Source organism: Dicentrarchus labrax, unplaced genomic scaffold, assembly GCF_905237075.1.
Source record: "Dicentrarchus labrax unplaced genomic scaffold, dlabrax2021, whole genome shotgun sequence".
NCBI classification, from domain to species: domain Eukaryota; kingdom Metazoa; phylum Chordata; class Actinopteri; family Moronidae; genus Dicentrarchus; species Dicentrarchus labrax.
Window position 1 is genome coordinate 18,737,623 of NW_026136719.1, and position 22,474 is coordinate 18,760,096.

The window sequence follows — 22,474 nt, forward strand, 5'->3', positions numbered from 1 at the left end:
TATAGGAAACTTTGATGTCGGGGCAGAGCTTAAAAACTGTAATCTCTACCAGGTAGCTGGGAAATGGGTGTGCCCGTAACGTTCCTTTTTATAATGATCTGTCTCATTGTGCAGACTACCCTCCCCTCAGTAAGGATAAGCCACTTAATAGGAAGAAGTTGCAGAAAAATCCATCCATTTCACAACCTTCTTTTTCAGTTGGCTTATTTCAGTACTTTTTATGTGTGAGCAGTCACAGGATACATTTTTGGCAACATCAATTTCTCGCCTATTGCCGCACATTTATCTGTGAAATTGATGTTTGGGCAGATTTTGACAGGAGGAGGAGAAAAAGGTGTACGTGTGACTGTGTGTGTGTGTGTGACTGTGTGTGTGACTGTGTGTGTGACTGTGTGTGTGACTGTGTGTGTGTGACTGTGTGTGTGACTGTGTGTGTAGTGGCCTATAAGGCACTAGTTACTCATTATTGAATCAAATTGACCATTAAGTCCGGAGAGGAAGCAGCAGGAGGATTTTGTCCAAATTAAGAGCTTTGTGATAACATTTTAGAAGCAGAAAGCTCCAGCTTGTAGTCTTCTCTCGAGCAAGACAACAGCAGCACAGATAAGTAATGATTGATTAGACAGTCAGGCATTCAGCCAGAATGACGTGCTCAACAAAGTTTTCCATAATCACGCAAGTTGAGGTGCACTTATGCATACCATACCAAATCAGTATCAGTTATGTCTGCTTGGTGTCATGTTTTGAAAAAGTTGGCGACGCTGTAAAAGAATACAGGACATAAGAAGATTTGTGTTGCCTTCCTTAGGATAATCTCTTGCACAAATCACCAGTTTCATTGTAAAGTTTCTTTGTTTATTTCTGACTAAACCAAATACTTTATCACAATCTCCCGACCCTCTTACAACATACCACACTGTCAAAACTGAACCTTAACTCATCTCCATGGAAACAACAGTAACAAACAGTCTTGGAGGGCTTCCCTTCTTCCATCTGTGCAGTGGATCTTATTTTGTGATCTGTCTTTCTTTCACCCCACTTCACCTACAGTGCATAGAGGAGCAGTACAATGAGTCGGAGGCTTTTTGTAGAGTGAGGGGGATCACAGGCTGTAATGTACTGTAGCCCCGGGCGTTGGCAGCAGCAGGATGGGGTTGTGGCTCAATTTCATGTGAGTGGTGTGCAGCAGGGACATGTTGGAATAACCAAAGCAGCCATAATGAGAGAGTTGCGTGAAATACAGCAAAGTTCAAGGCTGAATATTATCCTGTATATTTTCAGTTTTTCTTTTAATCAACAAAAATGTCAAATGAAATCACAAATGCAACAAAATGGGATTTTATTATTTATTTTTTTGACTGAAGGCACTTTTCATTAAAGGGTAAAGTCCTTCACCTACAAATGTGGAATGTCCTCTTCTGCTGCTGCTGTGCACCTTAGGGAGACCCTTGTGACAGTCCATTAAATTGAAGTGCAGACGGGTTGGCTACCTGTGGTGGGTGCAGAAACAAAAGGGCTCAGTCCTCTGTGGAGAGAGAAGACAGTGATGGAAATGGTTTAGATGGAGAGTTGTTAGGAAATTAAGAGAGTGCAGCTTCCTCAAATGGCCCCTGTGGTCCTTCATTTGGGGTCGGAAGAACCTGTTTGGTATTTCTGTCCAGCAGCAGTGCTCTATCAGTGCGAGTGAGAGTAAAGGGGGGAGATAAAATTAGAAGCCAGAGTTAAATCTTATTAGCTCCTGTCCCACTGGCAATCACCTTTTGCCTTCTTCATTGTGTGTGTGTGCGTGCGTGCGTGCGTGTGTGTGTGCGCGTGTGCGTGTGCGGCTGGGTAAAAATGCAACAGGTCATTAATGAGAGGTTGTATTTGAAATGAAGACTCTCACAGGTACATGTGTCCTTGCACTCTTTTGCATTTATGGCCCAGGTACTCCTTTGCCAGTTTTAACGCATTGTTAACTTTATAGAAGAAACTTCAGATTCAGCTGTCAAACTCACCGTCAAGGACATTGCCCCTGTGTACACCCCCCTAAACGGATCTTAAAAATCTCCCTCGCTGTGCTTGAAACCTCCCTCGGTGTGCTTGAAACCTCAAGTGATCCATTTTTAAAAGGAAAAACAGAAATCAGGTGATGAGGCTAAAACATTTCAGCTCCATCATTTAATTCAGTGCTGTAATCTGTGGCTCTGCTCGTATTTCAAGACTCACCGCTGTATTAATATCACCGCTCATGCTTATTCATCAGTGCACATTAATTCTGTCCAGCCCAGGATTTTATGCAGCATGCTTTCATGTCTACTTATATAATGGCGTTTATTCCAGCACTCCCGGCAGGGGGCCCTTGGGACTGAGAGGCAAACTACCTCAGTTGAAACGCCAATGAATTCATGGTAAATCTTCTCCGTCTTTCTCATCACTGTCACTCTTTACTTTGTCCTACATGGAGCAAAAATAACTTCAAGGCACACCCAATCCTTGGATATACCATGTGCATTAAACTTGCACTTTCTAGGAGTTATATTTTTCATTTAAGCATCATGCACTACTTAAAGTGCTTTTCTACGGCTTAAAAAATGTATGAAAACACCCAAGAACGAAATATTACTGCGCTTCAAAATTAGAAAATTGAAATGACAAATTTGAAACATGCATGATGTGTTATGTTAGTTTAATTACAAATGAACACACTGTAAAATCTTATAGGAATAGTTGTTATTCACTTTTGCAGCCACCATGATTGCTAGTGAAGAGTCCCAGGAAGTGACAGCATCCGGCCAAGAAACAGTCTTGCACACAACCCCTCTGTGAAACCACAGTGTGTTGTTTTTACAGATTAAGTAATCAAGATATGTTAAACAGTTGTTAAACAGCAAGCTTTACATGTGCTGGTAGGCAGATTTGTTACCTTTTTAGAGAGCCAGACTAACTATTGCCCGTTCCCAGTCTTTTGTGCTTAGCTAAACTCAACTGGTCACTGGCTGTAGCTTCTAATTACTGTACAAGACAAGAGAGTCTATTAATCCTCTCTCTCACCAAAAAAGTGAGTGAGTGTGTTTTCCCAAAATATTAAATGATTCCTTTTAAAGAGTCATGTGGATATTATTGTGTACATGGCCAGATAGTGTCTTGGTTTCAGCAGAATGTTGGTTGTGTTAACCACAATATTATTTTATTAAAAATGTGGAAAGTAGAATAATGCCAAAAATTTAATAATTAGTAGATTTCCCCCCCCTTATGATGTTCATTTTTACTGTACTGTTTAATACAGATTCAAAGCTCAGATTAGATTTAGCATTCCCTCACGGTGTCAGAATCAATCATACCGTTTGCACTCCCAGGAAAAGGGCTGCCTCCCTTGTGATAAAAACCTGCTTCCTCCCTGTCCCTGTCCAATTTCCTCCATCTCAGTTTAGCTTACACACACACACACACACACACACACACACACACACACACACACACACACACACTAGCTGGGTAACTAGCGATGGATACAGTTGAATTCCTCCACTAATGAGGATGAGCTCCTTGAGGCATCTGCATGAGCGTCAGCAACGTGTTTAGAGAGATTATCTCTGAACTGTTAATATGACTCTAATAGGAGTGACCTTTGATTTCCAACATACTGATCATGGAAATTTGTTAGTTTCTGGCTCCAAAAGATTTCTACCCAAACTCTGTGATCAGAGTTTCATCATGTTGGACTAACACTGATCACACAGCACACCGTTTCTTTTCATCACACACTTCTTAATAACGGATTGTCTTTGAATGTCCATAAGTTAGGAATGTCTTGTAATGAAAAACAACTGAGAATCTCAATAGATTTGTGTCGTGGAAATTCTTCCCAAAGTTGAGAGGTGCTAAGTCTCTGAAGAACTTTCAAGCCGGTGTGATAATCAAGTCACTTTACTTCATGCTGCATGGAGAGAAGGTCACGTCATGGATGTTCTCTCCCGACTTCCAAAATGCTCTCCCTTATATACATTTCAGTGCATCTCATTACATCACAAACAATGAAACCCCCTGTGTGTCTTGCAAATGTTGCTCCTGTAAATCCAGGTCTCTCTCACCAAATGGTCCTTTGATGTGTGACTTCCCCCTGGCTCTTCCTATCATAAACTCAACCTTTTGACCAGGGGCACATCTATTTTATTACCCCCAAATCCTGTTTCTCTCCCACATTTGCTTAAAAAAAGCTCTTGCTGCTCTTAACCCTGTATAAAGACGTGTGAATTTGTCATGAAGTAGGGTACAGCAAGTCATTACATAAGTGGGGTTGAGGCTCTTTGTTGCCTTTTGAAGGCCGAGATGTGTTTCACATGCTCATACTGCATGAGTTAATGGGTATTTATCTACACTGTATAAATGAAGATTTTTCATTTTTAACACAATAAAAAGGTTTGAAATATGTGAAAAAAGAGAAGCTGAAAAGCAAACAATAATTCTCTATAGTGCACGCCTTGTTTTTTTCCCCCACGTGCATATGGTTGAATTAACCCCTGAATCTCAGTTTCATTTCATCTTTAAACCAGTATTTAAGATTGGATATCTAAATTGTATTGACATGTTCAAGTTCAGCTGGAAGAATAACATTTTGTTCAGTGGCACAGAGTTGGTTACACACAAAGGCACACAAGTTTTTCATTTGTATATTGCTAAAACAATTGTTTGTCCAGCTTGAGCAGGAGTTTTGCTCCATTATTTAAGGCTGAATGGTTTGATGCATCAACTCCCTTTTGAAGACCACAGGAATTAGATTTTCTGGCAAAGCATGAAGACTTTGCTACTGAAGGACATTGTGTTGGATTAGTGCAGTGGTTATTCAAAGTGTGGGAGGTGATTACAGTAAGATTATTTAGACAGAATTTGAAATATTAATGAAAATAAAATGCTACTGTTGCAGTACCACCTCTGCCATCAGAATTAAATAAAGTAATACACAAAGAAAGACAAGCTGTAGCACAAACATGGATATACTGTATTTTTGACTGTTCTGAGGAAAAACTTGACTTGACTTTTTCTCTTGCTAGTGAAGACCAGGGCACAAAATTAGCACCATCCACAAGCCAAATGCTGGTAAAATATGCATGTAAGTGATTGGTAGATTTGCTTCACTCATCAGCCAAAACAACAATGGTAATCTATTGAGTAGAGAGAAAAATGTGGACACTCAATAGCCTTGTAGTTTTGCACCCTGTTGTAGACTGTTGCCTGTTGTACAAATAAACCTTCAGTATCCGACTTTCCAGATTCAGTTAAAACCCAGCCTCCCTTTTACAAAGTCACTGGTCTCATTGGACCGACACCAAATTGCATATATGATAGCTGAGGAATTGATTCTTCCTTGTGGGATGGACAGGGTGTCAATTACACTAAATGAAGTAAGTCATTGATGGCTGTCTTTCTAACAGCTCTGTCTGAAGACGCGTAAATGATATTTCAAATGATTTCGGGCCACAGGCTGTAAAACAATTCACATCCATTAGTGTAGAAGTGAAGAACACTGCAGTCAAGACTATGAAGTATGAGGACCTTTTTTCCTGTTTGTTGTGTTGAAACAAAGTCACTGAAAATGTTTCCAACATGATTCAAGCAGAGCGATATCTGACTGTTTTAACATAACAGACTGCAAGATATTGACCCGAGTAAACCGATTTTATTTTGACATGTTGAAGAGTGTTCCCCACTGATCACAGTTACCTCTCGTCTAAAGGAGCACGTCTCTGCTCTGAGAGGTTATTCTCGAAAATATATGTCAGACTGAGGTCAGGACGACTCGGTCAGACACCCTTTCACTGCAGCACCTGCCGATCTTAGCTCTGCTCAGACCGGACCAATTCTTTGAGATGCCGTCTGACTCCACCCTGAGGCTAAAGTTCACAACTCACACAGTCAGTGAGTTCTGGTCTGGTGGAGGAGTGAGAGTGTTCAATCATAGGCCAGAGGGTTGTGGCTATTATTTCCTTTTACCACATCAATATGTTTTTCTCTTGTCAAAGGCTGAAAAAAATAGAAAAAAAAAATAAGACATTTGAGACTAAATAGCTAAAGGGGAGATATCCATAAACATGACCGCGTATCTATGACTTATAATCAGGTCACCGGCCATGTTGCCATTGGGAAACAAATAGAGCACAGAGTGATTGCATGTCTCCATCACAAATGTATTGACTTTTCTATAATTTATTATGATAGCCTGCATAAAATCTGTACAACTAGGGCTGTTGTATTGTGAGGCCTACGCAACTGCATATGTGTGCAGTCTTGTGCTTACTCTATGTGACTTTACCCTCACAGCACCATAAAGACCTTGCTGTGAAGAGTTAGTCATCTGAGGACAGCTCTCATCGACCCGTGAGCTAACAGCCCTGCAGCAGCTCTGCCATGACACTGTAAACTTTTTTTAACACATTCATCTACTCCATAAAGTCGAGGTGTGCTGCAGTGAACAGCTTTGTTGTATTAATGCAGAGAAGTAGAATGGAGCATACAATAAGCTAATATTAATTTATTTATTTTATTAGTTATTATAAAGTAAGCAAACAAATGACAATAATCCTTGTAGTTTTTATTACTATCACATTGTAATCTCAGAGCTTTACCATACATATCAAGAACCAGAATTTTAATTGATTACGTAAGTCTATTTAGTACGTTGTACCAGTAAATGTCAATGTTGTACCAAGACTGACATTTACTGTGTGCCTACAAGTCAATAAGTAGTGAAAATGTCATGGGGTTTACCGCCATTGCATCACGGCACACTATGATCTGTCAATATTAAAGTTGGGCCGTTAAGTAAACATCATGTTTCCCTGAAATCTTGCAGGTACCGTGTTGCCAACAATTAGGAACATTTAATAAAATATAACGGATAGTGAAGCAGCACTGTGTCCCTCACCCCACCTCATAACGCACACTCTTGTAAGAGTCTGTGAGGTCTAGGTTCTAGTTCTGCCTTGTTTGCCACTTTGTTTGACAAAACCTTTTGAATATACAAAAAGTAAAAAAGTAAAAAGTAGTTCACTACACAACTCTCCCAAAAGGACATTGGAGAATAGTGGAAACAAAAGTAGAGACTGTGACAATAGTTAACGCCTCGAGTTAGGGGTTGTTGAGTTCCTGTAGTGGAGTGTGAACGCAAAGAAGAAAATTGAAAATTAGAAATGATTCCTTAGTGCCTATTCATAAAAAAAAGTAAATATTTTTTTCTTCATTTTCTCACAAGAGCAAGGTCAAATGCAAGGAGAAGAAGGAGAAGTGGAAGGTAGAGAAGTGGAATTGGAGGGTTTTGCTGGAAGAGAAAGGTCCTCAGGCTTTGCGACTCTACAATCTCGGGGAGGTTATTTCATTGGGGACCCACAATGATGCAGAAATTGCGACCGGGTGACTGATGGCAAGGTTGCAGAAGCTAATCATCTGCAAACAGCAGAGCACATAGCACAAGATAATCTGATGTAAGCAGAAGAATTTCTTTGCCCTGCCCATCAACAAGAAGGAATGAGAGTTCAGACTCAAGGACACAAACTGAGGTATTAGTTATTAAATAGTCCAAGAATCATTGTGAAAAAACATAAAGGATTCTTTCAAAGGCTGACAAAGTCTCTGCTGATAGAGATATAATAATTGCATCCCCAAAAGAGAAAAATGTGGCAGCTACAAAACATTCACACTCTGCTGTATGTTATAGGATCTTGAACTGAGCCCCTCTCCCCTGTAGATATTGAAGTCATCTGGGTACTTCCCAGCTGTCCTCCCTACTCAAAAACCTCATATTTTACCATCCACTTTAATCCACTTGTTTTTGTCAACACCATTAACTGGACTTCTCTAACTTCTTCCGGACAATCGAGGTAAACGGTGGACTGTGCCAAGAGTCATAATCTCTGTTTACTGTATAAACACAGTAGAGGAATGTGGCCGGCGGCTTGTTGAGAATGGACGGTGTGTTGATAAATAAGGAAGCTCAAGTTTGCCTTATAAGGCTTTATAAACGTAATAGTTTATTCCTACACGATTTTAGATGCATTTGGACACATTTACTAGCCATCACTTCACCCACATCTGTGTGCGTTTCTACAGTGTAAAAGGCTACCAAAACTGTTGGTTTAGCTTATGGTTCTTATCAAGTACATAAGCATAACATAGATGCCAAATAAAACTAAAGGTTAATGAGCAAGGAGAGTCAGAATGGCTGCTGTGGGACAAATAATGAAGGGGGGGAAACAATGAGGATCGAACATGTAATGACTAAGTTTAGCTTGGCAGAAAGGAAGACCAGCTGTGCAAACCCATTTTCAGGTGTATGGGGGCAGCTCGGTCTGCTCTGCCCTGCTTTAAAAGGGACTGTTGGTTATGTCCAGCTGCCACTGTGGTGCTCTGTGCCCCCGTCCTACCCATTCACTGAGTAATTAGACTCCAGCCTCATTATATAAACAAGTTGCTGAACTATTTTAGGAGTTTGCCTAAGTCTCATTTACTCAATTTATCTCAACCCGCTGATGCACAAACAAAATATGGAAATGCTCTACATCCCTATGCCCCTAAATCAAATGCAGTTAAACGTCAAAACCGCAAGGAAATGTGTCATGATTGATGTGTCCATAGTTTAACTGCAATAATGGCCTCCCCTCAAGCGGAATTACCAAAATCCACAGGCTTTGTTCTTGACATTCATGGCTCCATATGGAAAACAGTTTTGTATCATTTTACTGCAGCCCTCAAACCTGTTTTCCCAATTTGTCTCTAGACATTGTTTGGCTCTTTGTAAAACATAATTGTGTCAACAGTCGCAGGAGATGAGACACCAGACCTTTTTGATAAGTGCTTTCCCACAAGGTAAATTTGCCAGGCGGGTAGGGAGCAAACATGCAAACAAACCAGCAGACAGTAATTTTCCACTGTCTGTCACAGTGCATTTTAATGAGGTTGATGGATTAATGCCTCACTTCAGTAATAGGCCACTCGGAGAGCACCCGTTAAGCTTGTTGTGCTTTATCAGTGCCCACTGTATCACATCAGTAATGGTCACCCACAAGTCCCGATCCGGCTGTTTTCCACATCATTTTTCCATCTAAATGTCTTTATCGTAAATGGGCCTTTTTTTCTTTTTTTTTCCAGTGGAAAGCAGTTAAACCCCCCAGAAACAATGTGGTCCTGAGATTAAATGGTTGAAAACATAAGCTCTTAAGTGTTGTTGCTGATTGCCAGATGATGATTGAGCTGCAGGCTAGACATTTAGCAGGAGTGGAATGGACTTCATTTTGTTGAGTGAAGTGAGGATGTGTGTGTGTGCATAACTTTGCAACAGTTGAGCTGTTTTTAATGTGAGGTGACCTGTGTCTCTTTTTTTATATATGTATACATTCATGCACATGTACAAGGTGTTTTTTTTTTTTTTTTGTGGAACAAATGAGACTTATAGGTTGTTGTTGTTGTTGTTGCAACAACTTTAGTGTCCATGCAAAAGTTTCTATCTATTATAAAAAGAAACCAGTTAAGTGTAGACATGTAGAAATTAGTTTTCCTTCCAAGTTTTAGGAAGTAATCACAAATTTATTCACAAGTTCTGAATAAATTCACCCTTGAGTACTGGCCATTGTTGTACATCATCAATATGTGATGTACGGAGCATTCGAGGCGCTATTTTCTTAACTATTATACCCCCATTTTCCCAGTATTACTTTTGACAACCTCCAGATGTTTTTGAGCTCATCAGATAGCTATACCTTAAAGCAAAGATCGCAATTAGCAGAGGGAGAAAGTGTTTTTTCAGGTGACAAGAAGTAAAAATGGCACCATTTAAATAAAACCCAGCATGTGTTGTAGCTGCATTACAATCTGTTGATGCTACTGCTGTTGGATATCTTGAGGTCTCTTCTACAGTGAACTGCATAATGTCATTTCTCACACAATGATACGTTTAGAAAGAATTTGTTTCTCTTTTATTCTAATTTTCATCAAAACCTGATGTCTATCTCCTCCATTTTAAGAAATCTAGCAAACTTGTTTGGAAAATATTCTTAATTTACATTATGTTGTCTATGAGATATCCTATCTAATAGAAAATGCCTCACATCAACAAAATGGGCCCAGAAATTCAAGATACATCACCAATAGCTTCTCTTTGCTTTAAATTGTGATATTGTAAGTTATCTTCAAAAACATTTACTGAATGGACGAATTGGCCATCAGTGCTTTGTTTTCAAGTCTTTTCATTGGTGTTAGCATTATTTAGAGTTGCTTAATGGATCTCCACCCATGTGTTTGATCAGTGTCCCACCTCCCAGCCTCTTATCTGGGCTAACACAATGGACACACTACCTGCTCTTATTCTTCTCTTCTTTCGAGAAGGGACCATCAGCTCAGCCAATGCCTTTTTGAATGTCAGCGTTTTATCTCCTTTGTATCCTGCATTTTCTCTTTGGTCTTGTTCTTTAATGATTTTGACACACACACACACACACACACACACACACACACACACACACACACACACACACACACACACACACACACACACACACACACACAGAGACTTGTGGTTCTGGTGGTGGTCCCACCCCTGAGCTGAATATCACTCTGAAGTGTGTCTTCCCTCTTGGTTATTGCCTCTCTATTGTCTTGTGGCTTTGTGTGCAGGGGCTTTTTGTGTCAGCCCTGCTGGAATCGGCCTGTTTGCTGTGATTAAATGGGAGCAGTAGAGGTTGGGAGACTGAACCAGGACTCTTTTAGAGTGAAGGAAAGTTGCAGTACACACTGCAGTAGCTTAGCTCTACATCAGCCTTTGCTGGGACACAAAGCATCCCAGTGTGTTTACAAAAAATTGTGTGATTTAAATCTTCATATATGTTTATGATGCCTATAATTATGTTTAACGCCGCACATCTCAAATTTGTATGCAGTGGTAATTTTGTTTACGACTCTCTAGTCTAACTGCATTTCCCTATTTTCTCTTTAGTAAAATCATTAATTAACACTCAGAGCATATGGAGCTGTTAACACCACCTGAGTACCATCATAGACGTTTGATTGGTTGGCTGTTAAACACAGTATTTAACTCTGAATATAAAAATGTTAATTTCTGTCTGATAGCCGCACATGTACTAAATTCTCTTAGTCCAAAGTGAGTAAGTATACAGTAATATACATAAATAGAGAGGTGAGAGGCTGTAACCAGCAATTGTTGGTATTTTACCTGATCATTTAAATTATTAATGAGTTATTATAAAAATGGCATTCTCTGTCTATCAGTTAATTGGCTAATTGTTCGGGCACTTGTGTAGATTCACACCATTAAATTGTCTTTTCCTCTGAAACTACTCTGCTGTGATGAGTGCTTTTCCTTCCTCTGACAACATATTCTTTGAAGTAAAGTGTATCACTGCTTTAAATGAATGACCTTGATTACACAGTGGTAATAACTGGACACAGAGCACAGAGGATTATGGGTCATGTATCGTTTTTCACACAGGGGATTTATGTTAGTCAATGTGGTGGCACCAGGAGTTGGAGGGAGTTATTAGGAATGAAAATGGATTGAGGCTTCTCTAATTGTGAGCTCACCTTTTGTTGAATAATGCAGCCCATTAGCTTCACTTGGTAACCCAAAAGTCCAAGAAATTTTTTTTTTCTTGAACTCGTATCACCTGAGTAAAGGTTTCCTATAGAGAAGGGGCAATCCAAAAATCAAGGGTTTTGCACAGGGCTTTCTGTAACTTGAGTCCAATAAAATGATGCTTCTAAAATCTCTGATGCTGCTTTTGGTCCGTCAATGCAGACTGTGGTAAGACTACTGTGGTCTTACTGAAATAAATTCATAAATAATGGAATTATTGTATGTATTTATTTATTATAAAAGTTTCAATCCACGCAGTGTGAAGCAACATACAAAACATGTTTTGTCAGGTGGCCTGGATTTGATCCATTTATAGAGCTTAATACTGAGTACAGTTATTCAACAAGACAAGTAGTTATATATTGTATTGTATTGTAAACCACACTATAGTTTAGTGTTAGAGAAAAATATAACTAGTATGACCGGAGTAATTTTATACTTAATTGAAGCTATTATTGCATGTAAAGGTATTATCAGATTACAGAGAGAGGGAGACCGATTTAAATAGCCTTGCGTGATAACTGATCGTATCTCTTTGTCTCTTCAGGTATTTGGAGATTATTATCACTTCCGGCATCGTACAGTGGTGAAGAGATCGTTGTCAGATCACAGGGGAACACAAGTCCGTCTGCAGAAAGATCCCAAGGTAAGCCGTTTATTTCAGGTGCTGCAATTGATGGACTGTGTGCTCGTGGATGTGGAAGAGGTGTATTCATGTTTTGCATTATGCTGTGAGGAGTGAATACAAATGCTGTATTTTTATTGTCACCCATGAGTGCTGGTTGTGGGGTCACCATTAGTGTATCTACGGAAAACATGGTCTCTTTTCTTGCGATTTTGAGACGAAAATAGAACTGAATCAGATATTTGGTGTGTTTGCTTGTATTAATTTAGCATTTCACCCAGTAAACACTGTTGTTTTTTTTTTTTTTTAAAGCATATACATTTTTTTTAATTTAACGTCATATAATCACTTGCTGTTGTTTGGATTCAGTGTGAGATATATAAATATGTGTTTGTGACAAACTTGAGCTCACTGCCTAAACTATAAACTGGGGCTGTGATTATTTATCCATATTTTAAATGTAAATACTTTTCATTCATTATTAAGAAACACTAAATATACCACAATAAGTCACATGTGATCCTTACACCAATAAGCTAAACATCATCTTAACTGATGATATTAATGTTCCATATATTCACCCATTACTGTTTTTCGACATGATAAAATACCAAATTAGTTTTTTGATGTGGGATTCATTTTAAAAAGCTGTTGCGATGAAACTTTCACTGAATAATTAACCTCAAATCATCATTCAAATGAGTCAGTTAGTCCACTAAATTACCTGTTGTTGTGTGTAGTGCAGGATGACAGGCACACTAGAAACCAAGAGGAATATGGGGGAGCAGTCACAGGGCAAAGAACCAAACCCTCATTTACCACCACCTTCTTTTTAATGGCTTGCTCAGACGAACCACGACGTTCAAACTGCCTGTTTTCCTTTCACCTTAGTGTTCGAAGGTGGGCTGCTGCTTCCCTGTGGACAGACACACACACTCCTCTATGGATGGAACGTGTTCCTCTTCCGTGACTGATCTAAATTTAAAATTTCACATGTCTGTATTTTCTCACAGTTTTGCAAGAAAGTTCGAGGTTAGTTTGAAAATGAGCCGGTGTCCTACCCCATTGGGAAGGACAAAGGGAAGAGTGTGAAATTAACATTCATAGCTGTGGGAATACAATGGAGTGTGCAGCCGTGAAAGAGGATGTATGAATACTCAGAAAAGCTCCCACCCTTTTAAACAAAACTTTTATAAAAAGTGACTCACTGAATATAACAATATAAAACCTTAACAACAAATAGGCCCGATGACTTTGTTTTGGAGTCTACTTAACTACTACTGAAATTGTTAAATAGCTTACAGCATTAAAGTAAATGCACCTGAAGCAACAACATCTAGAGTGCTAAGCAAAAATATGAGATGAGCAAAGTAAGATTTAAAAAGTATGAAATGCACCACGTAAATCTTAAAGCTAAAGCTTTAAAAAAATAAATCATTTAACTAACAATTGACGATTAATCGTTACTCATCGTAACATTAAGAAGCAGTTTAAAAAATGGCCGTCATAATTTCCCAGAGGCCAAAGTGAGATAGTCAAATGTCTTGTTTTGTCCAACAAGCAGTCCAAAAACTAAAAACTAATTATTTAATATACTATTACGCAAAGACAAGGAAAAACACACAACTTTGGCAGCAATGCTACTTTGCAAGGCGGTGGCGTGACCATCTGGAGCAATTAAGGGTTCAATGTTTAGCCCAAGGACACGTCAAGGAACTCTGGATGCCAACTCCGTGATTAATGGGCAACAGTGACATGATATTGTTATTTTCATTTTATTGACCAATTGATGGATTGACTAATCGTTGCGACTGTAAAGAACTATATAAAACATTCAGTTATGTAAGTCAAACTGTGTGTTATGAAAATCAAATGTGTTTCTGCTCTCCGGTGGACGGCGTAATGGTGGCACTGGTTTCATGTTTTACTTCAGTGGTTTGCTGTGTTATTATGTGTAATGTACCTCCATTGTTTTTTATATAATATCTGTGAACAAAGGGGGCTGTCAGTCTGTTGTTGTTGTTATGACAGGAGTTTTTGGATTGAATTCAGACAGCATCTCTTCATCCGCAGTAAAATAAAAAAAGTTTACAGTTGACAGCAGCACTTCAGAGCAGCTGTGTACTTGTTAGATGTCACTGAAACGAAGACAAAACAGTCACTTTTTAAATAAACCTGGAGCAGCCTTTCTTGCATCGCTCGCTGACACTGGCTGTCAATGTGAAGATTATTAATTGGAACCTCTTCTGCATGCTATTTATTTGTTCGTGCTCCTCTGTGGTTCACCGGCTGACAACTCTGTGCATTGGGAGAATATTTAAGTGTTTTATCAGAGTGCAGTTGGGTGCTTTTGACAGCTTGCATACCCAGAGCACAATGGGTTACAATGAACAATGAATCTGAAATGGCTCCAGCTTTATATAGCTACAGTGATCAATTGACTCCAATACTGATCCAGCAGATTGGCTCAGGCTCCTTTACTCAGTAGTTTGAGTTGTCCTCTGGTTCTTTGTTTCCTCCCTGATCTCAGTTCAGTCTTGTGTTATATTTTCTCCTTCTTCTAATGATGAAGCCTACCAGCACCGTGAAGTGTAAGAAAATTTTTTCCCCATTTCTCTACCGTCCCATCAGACTGTATCTTCTTCTTTCTCTGGAAATTATATTAAAATATTTACATCTAAATTGTATCTAGTCATTTCAGTGAATAGAGCATTTCAAGGACGGCTACAGTGATTTAGATTAATTTCCATATAAAGTGCAACTGCAGCAGCATTATATACGTCAAAACTAATCTGCTGCCTTTAATGAAACCTGCCTTAAGGTATTACTGACCATGCTGTCATACTGTGCAGCTACACAGTACAGGTGCACACTGGGAATAGAGCAGCTTCTACTGGGTTTGTTTGCGTACATGTTAGAAATGGTCCACCTCCCTCTTTGGGATTTCCTTTATCACTGTGGCTCCATTTCCTGTTGTTGAATTCCTTTTTTCCCACAGCACCTCCAGAGAAAGTGGAAACTGTTCAGGAAGGGTCAGGTCAGCTTTTCCGTACCTTGTTTTATTTATTTGTTTGATTATTTAATCAAGGCAGCTTATGCTGCAATAGCTTGCAATTTCTACCAGATCCCCTTGGTTTTTCATGCATAGATTCACTCTTATCCAAACATCGATACACTTCTGCTACTGTGCTGCAATTAATAGTCTGATCAAAGCTTTTATAAAGCAGCATATCATTGCAAGTTTGATCCACATTTGCATCAGCTGCACAGTTTTTGTGAAAAGGGGAAAACATTGCAAAAATATTCTTAATAGGAGGAATTTAAAAATCCTAGAGAGACTGTCCTTGCAGCTTTTTAACTGGTTGAGATGAAGCCTGAACAAAAGGCTCAGTAAAGTCTCTTTGAAGAGTGTCTAATTACTGACAAAAGCACCTGGACCTCTGCCAGATCTCATAGACTGGCTAACAGAGCCCTGTTAATAGGGTCTATTGAAGATTTGAAGCTTGGGTCTATCTGCTACCTCCACGCCTTCTACTGTCGTCTGTTTTATTCTATTGTTGCTTTGGGCTTTGCTTCGCTGTTTTTGTTTGTTTAGTTAAAGAGTAGAGAAGGAATAGGACATACATGGCGAAGCAATGATTGGCTCAGAAACACTGAATTTAAGTTAATATGTTTGACTGCGGTTAAAGCTTTTATTGCAAGTTTCATTACTATGGCAAAAATAGAAGCAGCTGACTTAAAAAAGCTTTAGCATAAACATAAATGACATAGCTGCTGATTGAATTCAGTTCCTTTATGTAATGATGCTTTATTTGAACTTTCCATTTGGCCTCAGAGGGAGGATGCTATGTTTGTATAATGAAGAAGGACAAAGCAGTGGGTGGGCAAAATGAGTGTGGTGGGGAATCTATTTGTTGGATAGGATAGGACTCTCCACCTAAACATGAACCAAGCAGTCTGCTTGTGAGCATTAGTTCTGCATTGGATTGGTCTGGACGCATGAGATAGACGCCGTTTTCCATTTTCAGAGCTCATTTATAATAAAAAATGCTGTTTGTCAACTTCTGGGCTTTGTGTTCTGTCACAGACTATTAAAGAATTTTCAAAAGACTCCTCTCATGAAAATTGCAAAATAGAAAATGGAACTGTTTTGTTACACTACTGCCAGAAGTAGCAGATGTGTTCAGTATGAATCATGAGTTTGGTGCTGAGAAGTAGGACTTTTATTGTTTCTTGTTCCTGTTTACAGTCTCCTGAATATGGAAAGGAAAGATAACCTTTCGTTGGAAATGAGGACTTTGATCTCAAGTTCAGTTTAATATTCAAATAAACATTTTATAGTTATATAGTCACTGGTATACTATATTAAAATTACATTACTCACAAATTAAGTGATGTAACTTTATATAAAACTGATCAGTGTTTTTAATGATTAATTTCACATTGTGCACTGAAATTGTGTATTTCTTCCCTCACATGGAACAGTGAAAGTACAAAAATCTTACTGTGCTAACAATATTCAGGTAATATTCAAGTAATTTTCTCCAGGGTTGACTGATTGAGAATCCTCTCTTCTGTGTTTTGATGGTCATTTCCAAGAATCGTGCGCAACATTGAAGATGGCTGGCTGCACAAATTAGTGTGTGGAGAACAGAGCAACAGAGGTGTCTGCAGCAAAAAGAAGAAAAACGGTTGCTGCTCAAGTAATGTGCATGTTTGTAGGAGGTATATGAGCAATGAGCAGTCATGTTATTACATTTTTGTATTAAAGCCTGACCCTGTGTTTCGACCTCAATAGGAGAGGGAGCAAGTAATTTCCCTTTTTTAAGGAACAAATGGATCTTTGATACTGATGCATTGTATTTAATTTAAATAAAAATGTACAGTGGCACCTTTGTGGCTGCAGTTTACATAACCAAATAATTTTTATGGTCATGTCGTGACAACAAGGCTTGTAATCGGTAAACGCACTTCCAATTTGACATGTTGGGTGTCATATTTATTTAAGAGTGGTTTTACCAGTCTGTCTAGTTAGACCTAGAAGCCTTTCTGTAAAATTTCCCACACAGCTAAAGTGTGAATAGAAGCTGTCACGTTGTCAGGAAATGCATGCACAAGAATACAAAGTTCTTGCATATCATGGTTTTGTTTATAGTGTGCAAAACAAGACCAAGGGAATCAAAAGTTACACCATGCTCCTGCAGTGATAATGAGATAGTTTAAGGAGCAGATTTGATGCAGTGCAAGCTACACAGTGCAGTAAACAGTCCGTTCCCTGGTACATTATACATAACTTGCTGTGTTGCCCCAGATAAGAAATATTGCGCAAACATTGCGTCTTTTTTCTGAATCCTGTTACGTATGAACTGAGTCAGCATGTACATTTTCCACCAAAGAGACCCACCTTAGGTATGTGTGAAAACCAAACTGGTTTCATACAGGATTTTGTGTGTGATTGAAAAGCGGATAAGGAAATTGAAGATATCACATACACCGCCTTATGACGCAGGAGAAAATAGCTTTGTGCTATCTGACTGAAAATCACATGTAATGAAGTCAAATTTGATCCCTGAACACAACTGAGTCTTTGTCACCCAGGCTGTAGTGATCGTTTTCAGTCAATACTGCCATTTTCTTTAAAACAGGAAGCTGCTAATAAAGTCTGACTGAGGGAAGCAACTCAACAACTGCCTGTCTGTCTCTAAAACTGCCTCAAACTAATTAGATGTGGTATTAATGTCATGTAGGAGTAGGTTTATGACACTACAGAGATGTGAATCTCCTAAAAATCTGAAGATCCATATTTATTGATTCAGTGAAGATGCATTTGAGCAGCTGATATGATGGCATTCATTTTAGATTAGATTGCACATTACACAGTTAGGAAAAGAAACGTCAATCTTGGCATTACAATAAGGATGACAAATGTATACAGTATGGGCACACAAGCTTCATAAGTTTCACATTTTTCTGCGACATGATGTACCACCTTCATTTATCCTCTCATTGTCGTCTGCAGGAGAAAAGAGACTAAAATGCAGAGGCAGTAGGACACATTTTTTTGAATATGGTAGATAAGATTTTATTCCTTCCTCCAAAAGTCCACAAGCTGACAACGCCAGCACAACGAAAAAGTTTAGAATGCCACTTTTTTAGACATATTCTTAATTTATATTCTGAGCATATACAGTAAGGAGACTGTGAGAGTCCCAATGGCCTGGAAATGGTATGCTACTTTGCTTTGTTTATCGCTCCTTTTTCCCCCTAAATTATAATTATTTATTTAGGCTTTTTGTACCTGTATTCGGATAGTGACAGCTTTAAGACGGTGAAGTGGGGAGAGAGAGGGGGGATGACATGCAGCAAACGGCTGCAGCCTTTCTCTGCCTCAGTACACAACACTCCAGCAGGTGAACAACCAGGGCGCCCTGTTTATCTCCCTTTTTGATGATCTTTGGAGTACAAATATGGACAACTTACTAGATATTTCTTCTCACCCAAGCACAGAATGCACAAGCATATTGGTGGCCAGTTGGATGACGTCTTTTTAACTGAAAACATTTGCTGACATATCCATCTGTTTGTCAGCAGTAGCTGCCTTTATGTGTCAGGGCCCATAATTGTATCACTCCCTAAGTGCACATGGAAAAATCTCTCCCAGTCTCCCAGTTTTGTGTGTAAACTGCCACAGCTGCACCTCAAAGGGCTGATCTCATCCTCCCAGTAAGAATCGGATGAATTCTGGTGGAAACGTCTCCTCCACTTAGACTGATTCTCGCCAGTCATGGGAGCGACACTAACACGAACAGCCACACACAAACCTTTCTGCTCCTTGAAGTCAAATTATTCCATTATGGCGTTATATCATGGTAGTGTTGAATTGGCATCGCTTCAGTGTAGCAGCTAATGTGACCTTCATTACTTCTTTCCTTTTTTTTACTCTTGTGTCTCTAGTGATCTGCAGAGGCGGAGAGAGAGAGGTGCACTGTGATTTGGTTGTCCTTCACATCAGGTGCTCTGTCCTTGCAGCAGGCAGTTCTCTGTCTTCCTTCTCTGACATGTTTTCTTTTCCTGTACTCGTGTACCCAGGCGTTTTGCTGTACACCAAGCACGATTCTGCAGAGGGAGTAAGATGCAGGCTTATTTTCACTGTATGCATTCTGCTTCTGTCAACACTTTCTGCGGGAGTTCGCTCAGTATGAAAGGCTCCTGCAGACTTGGGTTACTGTTGTGTAGCTAGATTTGTACTGAATGTGTACCTCCTGTGTATATTGTTTGTGCGCATACATGTTTAGGTGTACCCGGAAGCATAATAGATCCTGGTGCATTCCATTTCACACCAATCTAGAAATTTTAATTAGTCCCGGGTTGCTCTGGAGTTCATCAGCGAGTCTCATTAGTGAGGAGTCCACGATACCCCTGTGCCTCTAATCTCCCTCTGTCTGCTGTTATCCTGCTGAGAATTTGGATCTCTATTAATTTATTTGACGTGGTGACCCTTATGCCCAGCACATAATTATTTTTATTTATTTATTTATTTATTTATTTTTAATATTACAGGGGGCACTTTGTGTGTTTGTATTTTCTTTTGCTGAGCATCACCTCACCTTTTTGTTTGGTTAACTAATTTCTACATGTATTTCTGTGTTTGTATGCTTCATGTTTAGGTGACTTGGGCAGAGCAACAGGTGTCGAAACGGAGGAAAAAGAGGGATGTGTACACAGAACCTTTTGATCCCAAGTTCAGAGACCAGTGGTACTTGGTGAGTATGAACACTGCTGAACAGAAACTTTATTGGACAAAAGGCTATGTGTGTATTATTCTCTGTGTGTGTGTGTGTGTGGGGAGGGACAGGGCATAATTCAGCACTGCACACTGCTTGAGCTTTTTTTCTACCAAAAGTCAATACAGGTAATTAAATTTGGGGCTGTGATGTTTCCCCTGAGTTACAAAGACAAGCCTGTATGAATCCAATATAGCGTCTTTGTGTGAAATGCTGTTTTGTGTCTTGTTTGCAAAAGAAGGTGCACAAGTCTGGCTGACTTTATTTAAAGGATTCAGCTTGGACACTAACAATACACATAGTGCCTTTCAATTCTGAATTGCATGCTTTTTGAACATTGGTAGTTTACTTCAGTCCATAGGTAACACAGCAACAAAGAGAGAGAAAACGAAGGTGTTTCACCTTGAAGCGCTCTTGTTTTCAGTTGATTGATTTTCACGTTTGACTTGAAGAATGTCACTGATACATTGGCCCTGTTAAAAACAGCAGTAACAACCCCTGAGATTCTCTGTTCGGCTCCACTTTTCCTTCAATTACTGTGAGAATGCTTCAGGCGGAAGAAGATTCATGGTGATGCAAAACAGACTTGCATCATCAGTTGTTCAAAATGTCTGTGCTTTAACAGAGGCGGACTGACTTCCCCAGTGTGGTGCAGTAGTTAGTGGCAACTTGAAAGGCAAATGAGGTAGATAAAAGCCTGCTGCCACATTGTATCAATGTGACTGGATGTAATAGATTCTACCATATGTTCATAAATGGTATTTCACTGATAGTAAAACCTGTCTGTGTTACATATGTTCTAATCGCATTTTTATCTTTTAGGGCTGCTATTAATAATTGTTTTCATTATCAATAAATCAATCAATGAAAAAAACTAATAGGTCAAAGTGATGTTTTAAAGTCCAAAACCCAAAAATATTTCACTGACTCGTATCACATTTGAGAAGCAGAAACCAACAAAATTTTGTTTGAAAAATGACATGAAATGATTAATCGTTATTTTAGCATTAATCTGAAGCTGATGGGAATTAGGAAACTTGTTGTTGTCGTTTTTGAAGAATTGTATCACAAACTGAATTGTTGTTGACCAGTCGACATTTTAATGTGTTAGTGGGGCTGGAAGGAAAGTAAGAGGATTACCCGGATTCATCCATTGATTACGAGGACTTCACCAAATTTAATGGCAGCCCGTCCAATGTAACATTTCACTCTGGACTGAAGTGTTGGACCGACCTCCTGACCAACATCCCCGGTGCCACACTTCCAATTAGCATTGCTAAAAAAAATTTTGATGGCCTATAGCTCTGTGTTATCTAACAGAGCGGTTTCCTGAACAACTCCGTGGAGAGAGAACAAATGCATGAAAATGCTTAAAAATGCAATTTTTTCTGGTTTACCCTGAACTCCACAGTCATTTGACTTTGGTTTGTTTGTGGATGTTCTCTGATTCAATTTTAAGATTTCAAGATCAGAAATTATTGTAGACAGGTCCTATACTGCCCAAATATCTACACTTGGCTGAGTTACAGAAAAAAACCAACCCTTTCTCTCATTCTGGAAATACATTCTGTGTACTTTAAATAATAAGTAATTGTGATGATATATTTTGCAAGTGCAAAGATGTAGCAAAAGGTGCAGAAATAGGCTGCCTCTCCATACAGGCACATAAATAAGTCTGTGCCTCATTAAAACTGAACCTGGCTGGCCAGAGGAGAGTAGGTGGGTCTGCTGGCAGGGTGTCCTTGGTGGACGGATGCTAATGGTCAGCATCATGTTACAATGAATATTTAATATTTTCTGATATTTATTTATCTAATTGATGGGCAAGCCTCAAAGCAGAGATCTCTAGCTGTACACATGCACAGGTGTTCAGTGTACAGAGGGAATGCTGAAATTAAGGTAGAAAGAAAAGGACTGATTTGAGAGCAATATTCAAAATAAAACCTTGTACTTGCCTCTCTCTCAGATTTTTAATACACTCAGCATATCAGCAACAAAAGGCCTTTTTCAATCTGAATTAGCATTGCAGATCACAACTTTCAGCTTTAATAGATTTTCCATATGATGGCGTCAATGACGCTACAAGGTTTGCGGAGCAGACATCATCCTGTGTGATTGACTGCACTAAAAAGGGGCTGAAATCTAAGAGGAGAATATGGCGGTATGACGGTACATCAGACATACGACACACGATGGTACGGTTTTAAAAAAAAAAGAGCTTTGAACTAGATGAAAGCCAGACATGGCTTTGGACCAAAGGTCAAGTTGAATGTCAGAAGCATATCAAAAAGCATACAGAATCATTAGGCCTACTGTGTGCCATCATCCAGTTCACTGCTGTGTTGCGGTATTAATAATAAATGCAATAAATGCAAGCATGACACTGATGCTCTCAGAATAGAGATACTCTTTGTAACCTTGCAATACATCCCTCTCCTTATAGAG

General features: G+C 39.2%; 1 protein-coding gene across 4 annotated transcripts in view; it reads left to right on the plus strand.

Moving 5' to 3' along the window:
- Window positions 1-22,474, plus strand: part of furina (furin (paired basic amino acid cleaving enzyme) a) — an 80,750-nt gene that overhangs the window by 26,637 nt on the left and 31,639 nt on the right. For all 4 annotated transcript variants that reach the window (XM_051380464.1, XM_051380468.1, XM_051380466.1 and 1 more), the window contains exons 3-4: window positions 12,168-12,266; window positions 19,913-20,008. In XM_051380464.1, the coding sequence (XP_051236424.1) occupies window positions 12,168-12,266; window positions 19,913-20,008 (195 nt within the window). The remainder of the gene's footprint in view (window positions 1-12,167; window positions 12,267-19,912; window positions 20,009-22,474) is intronic.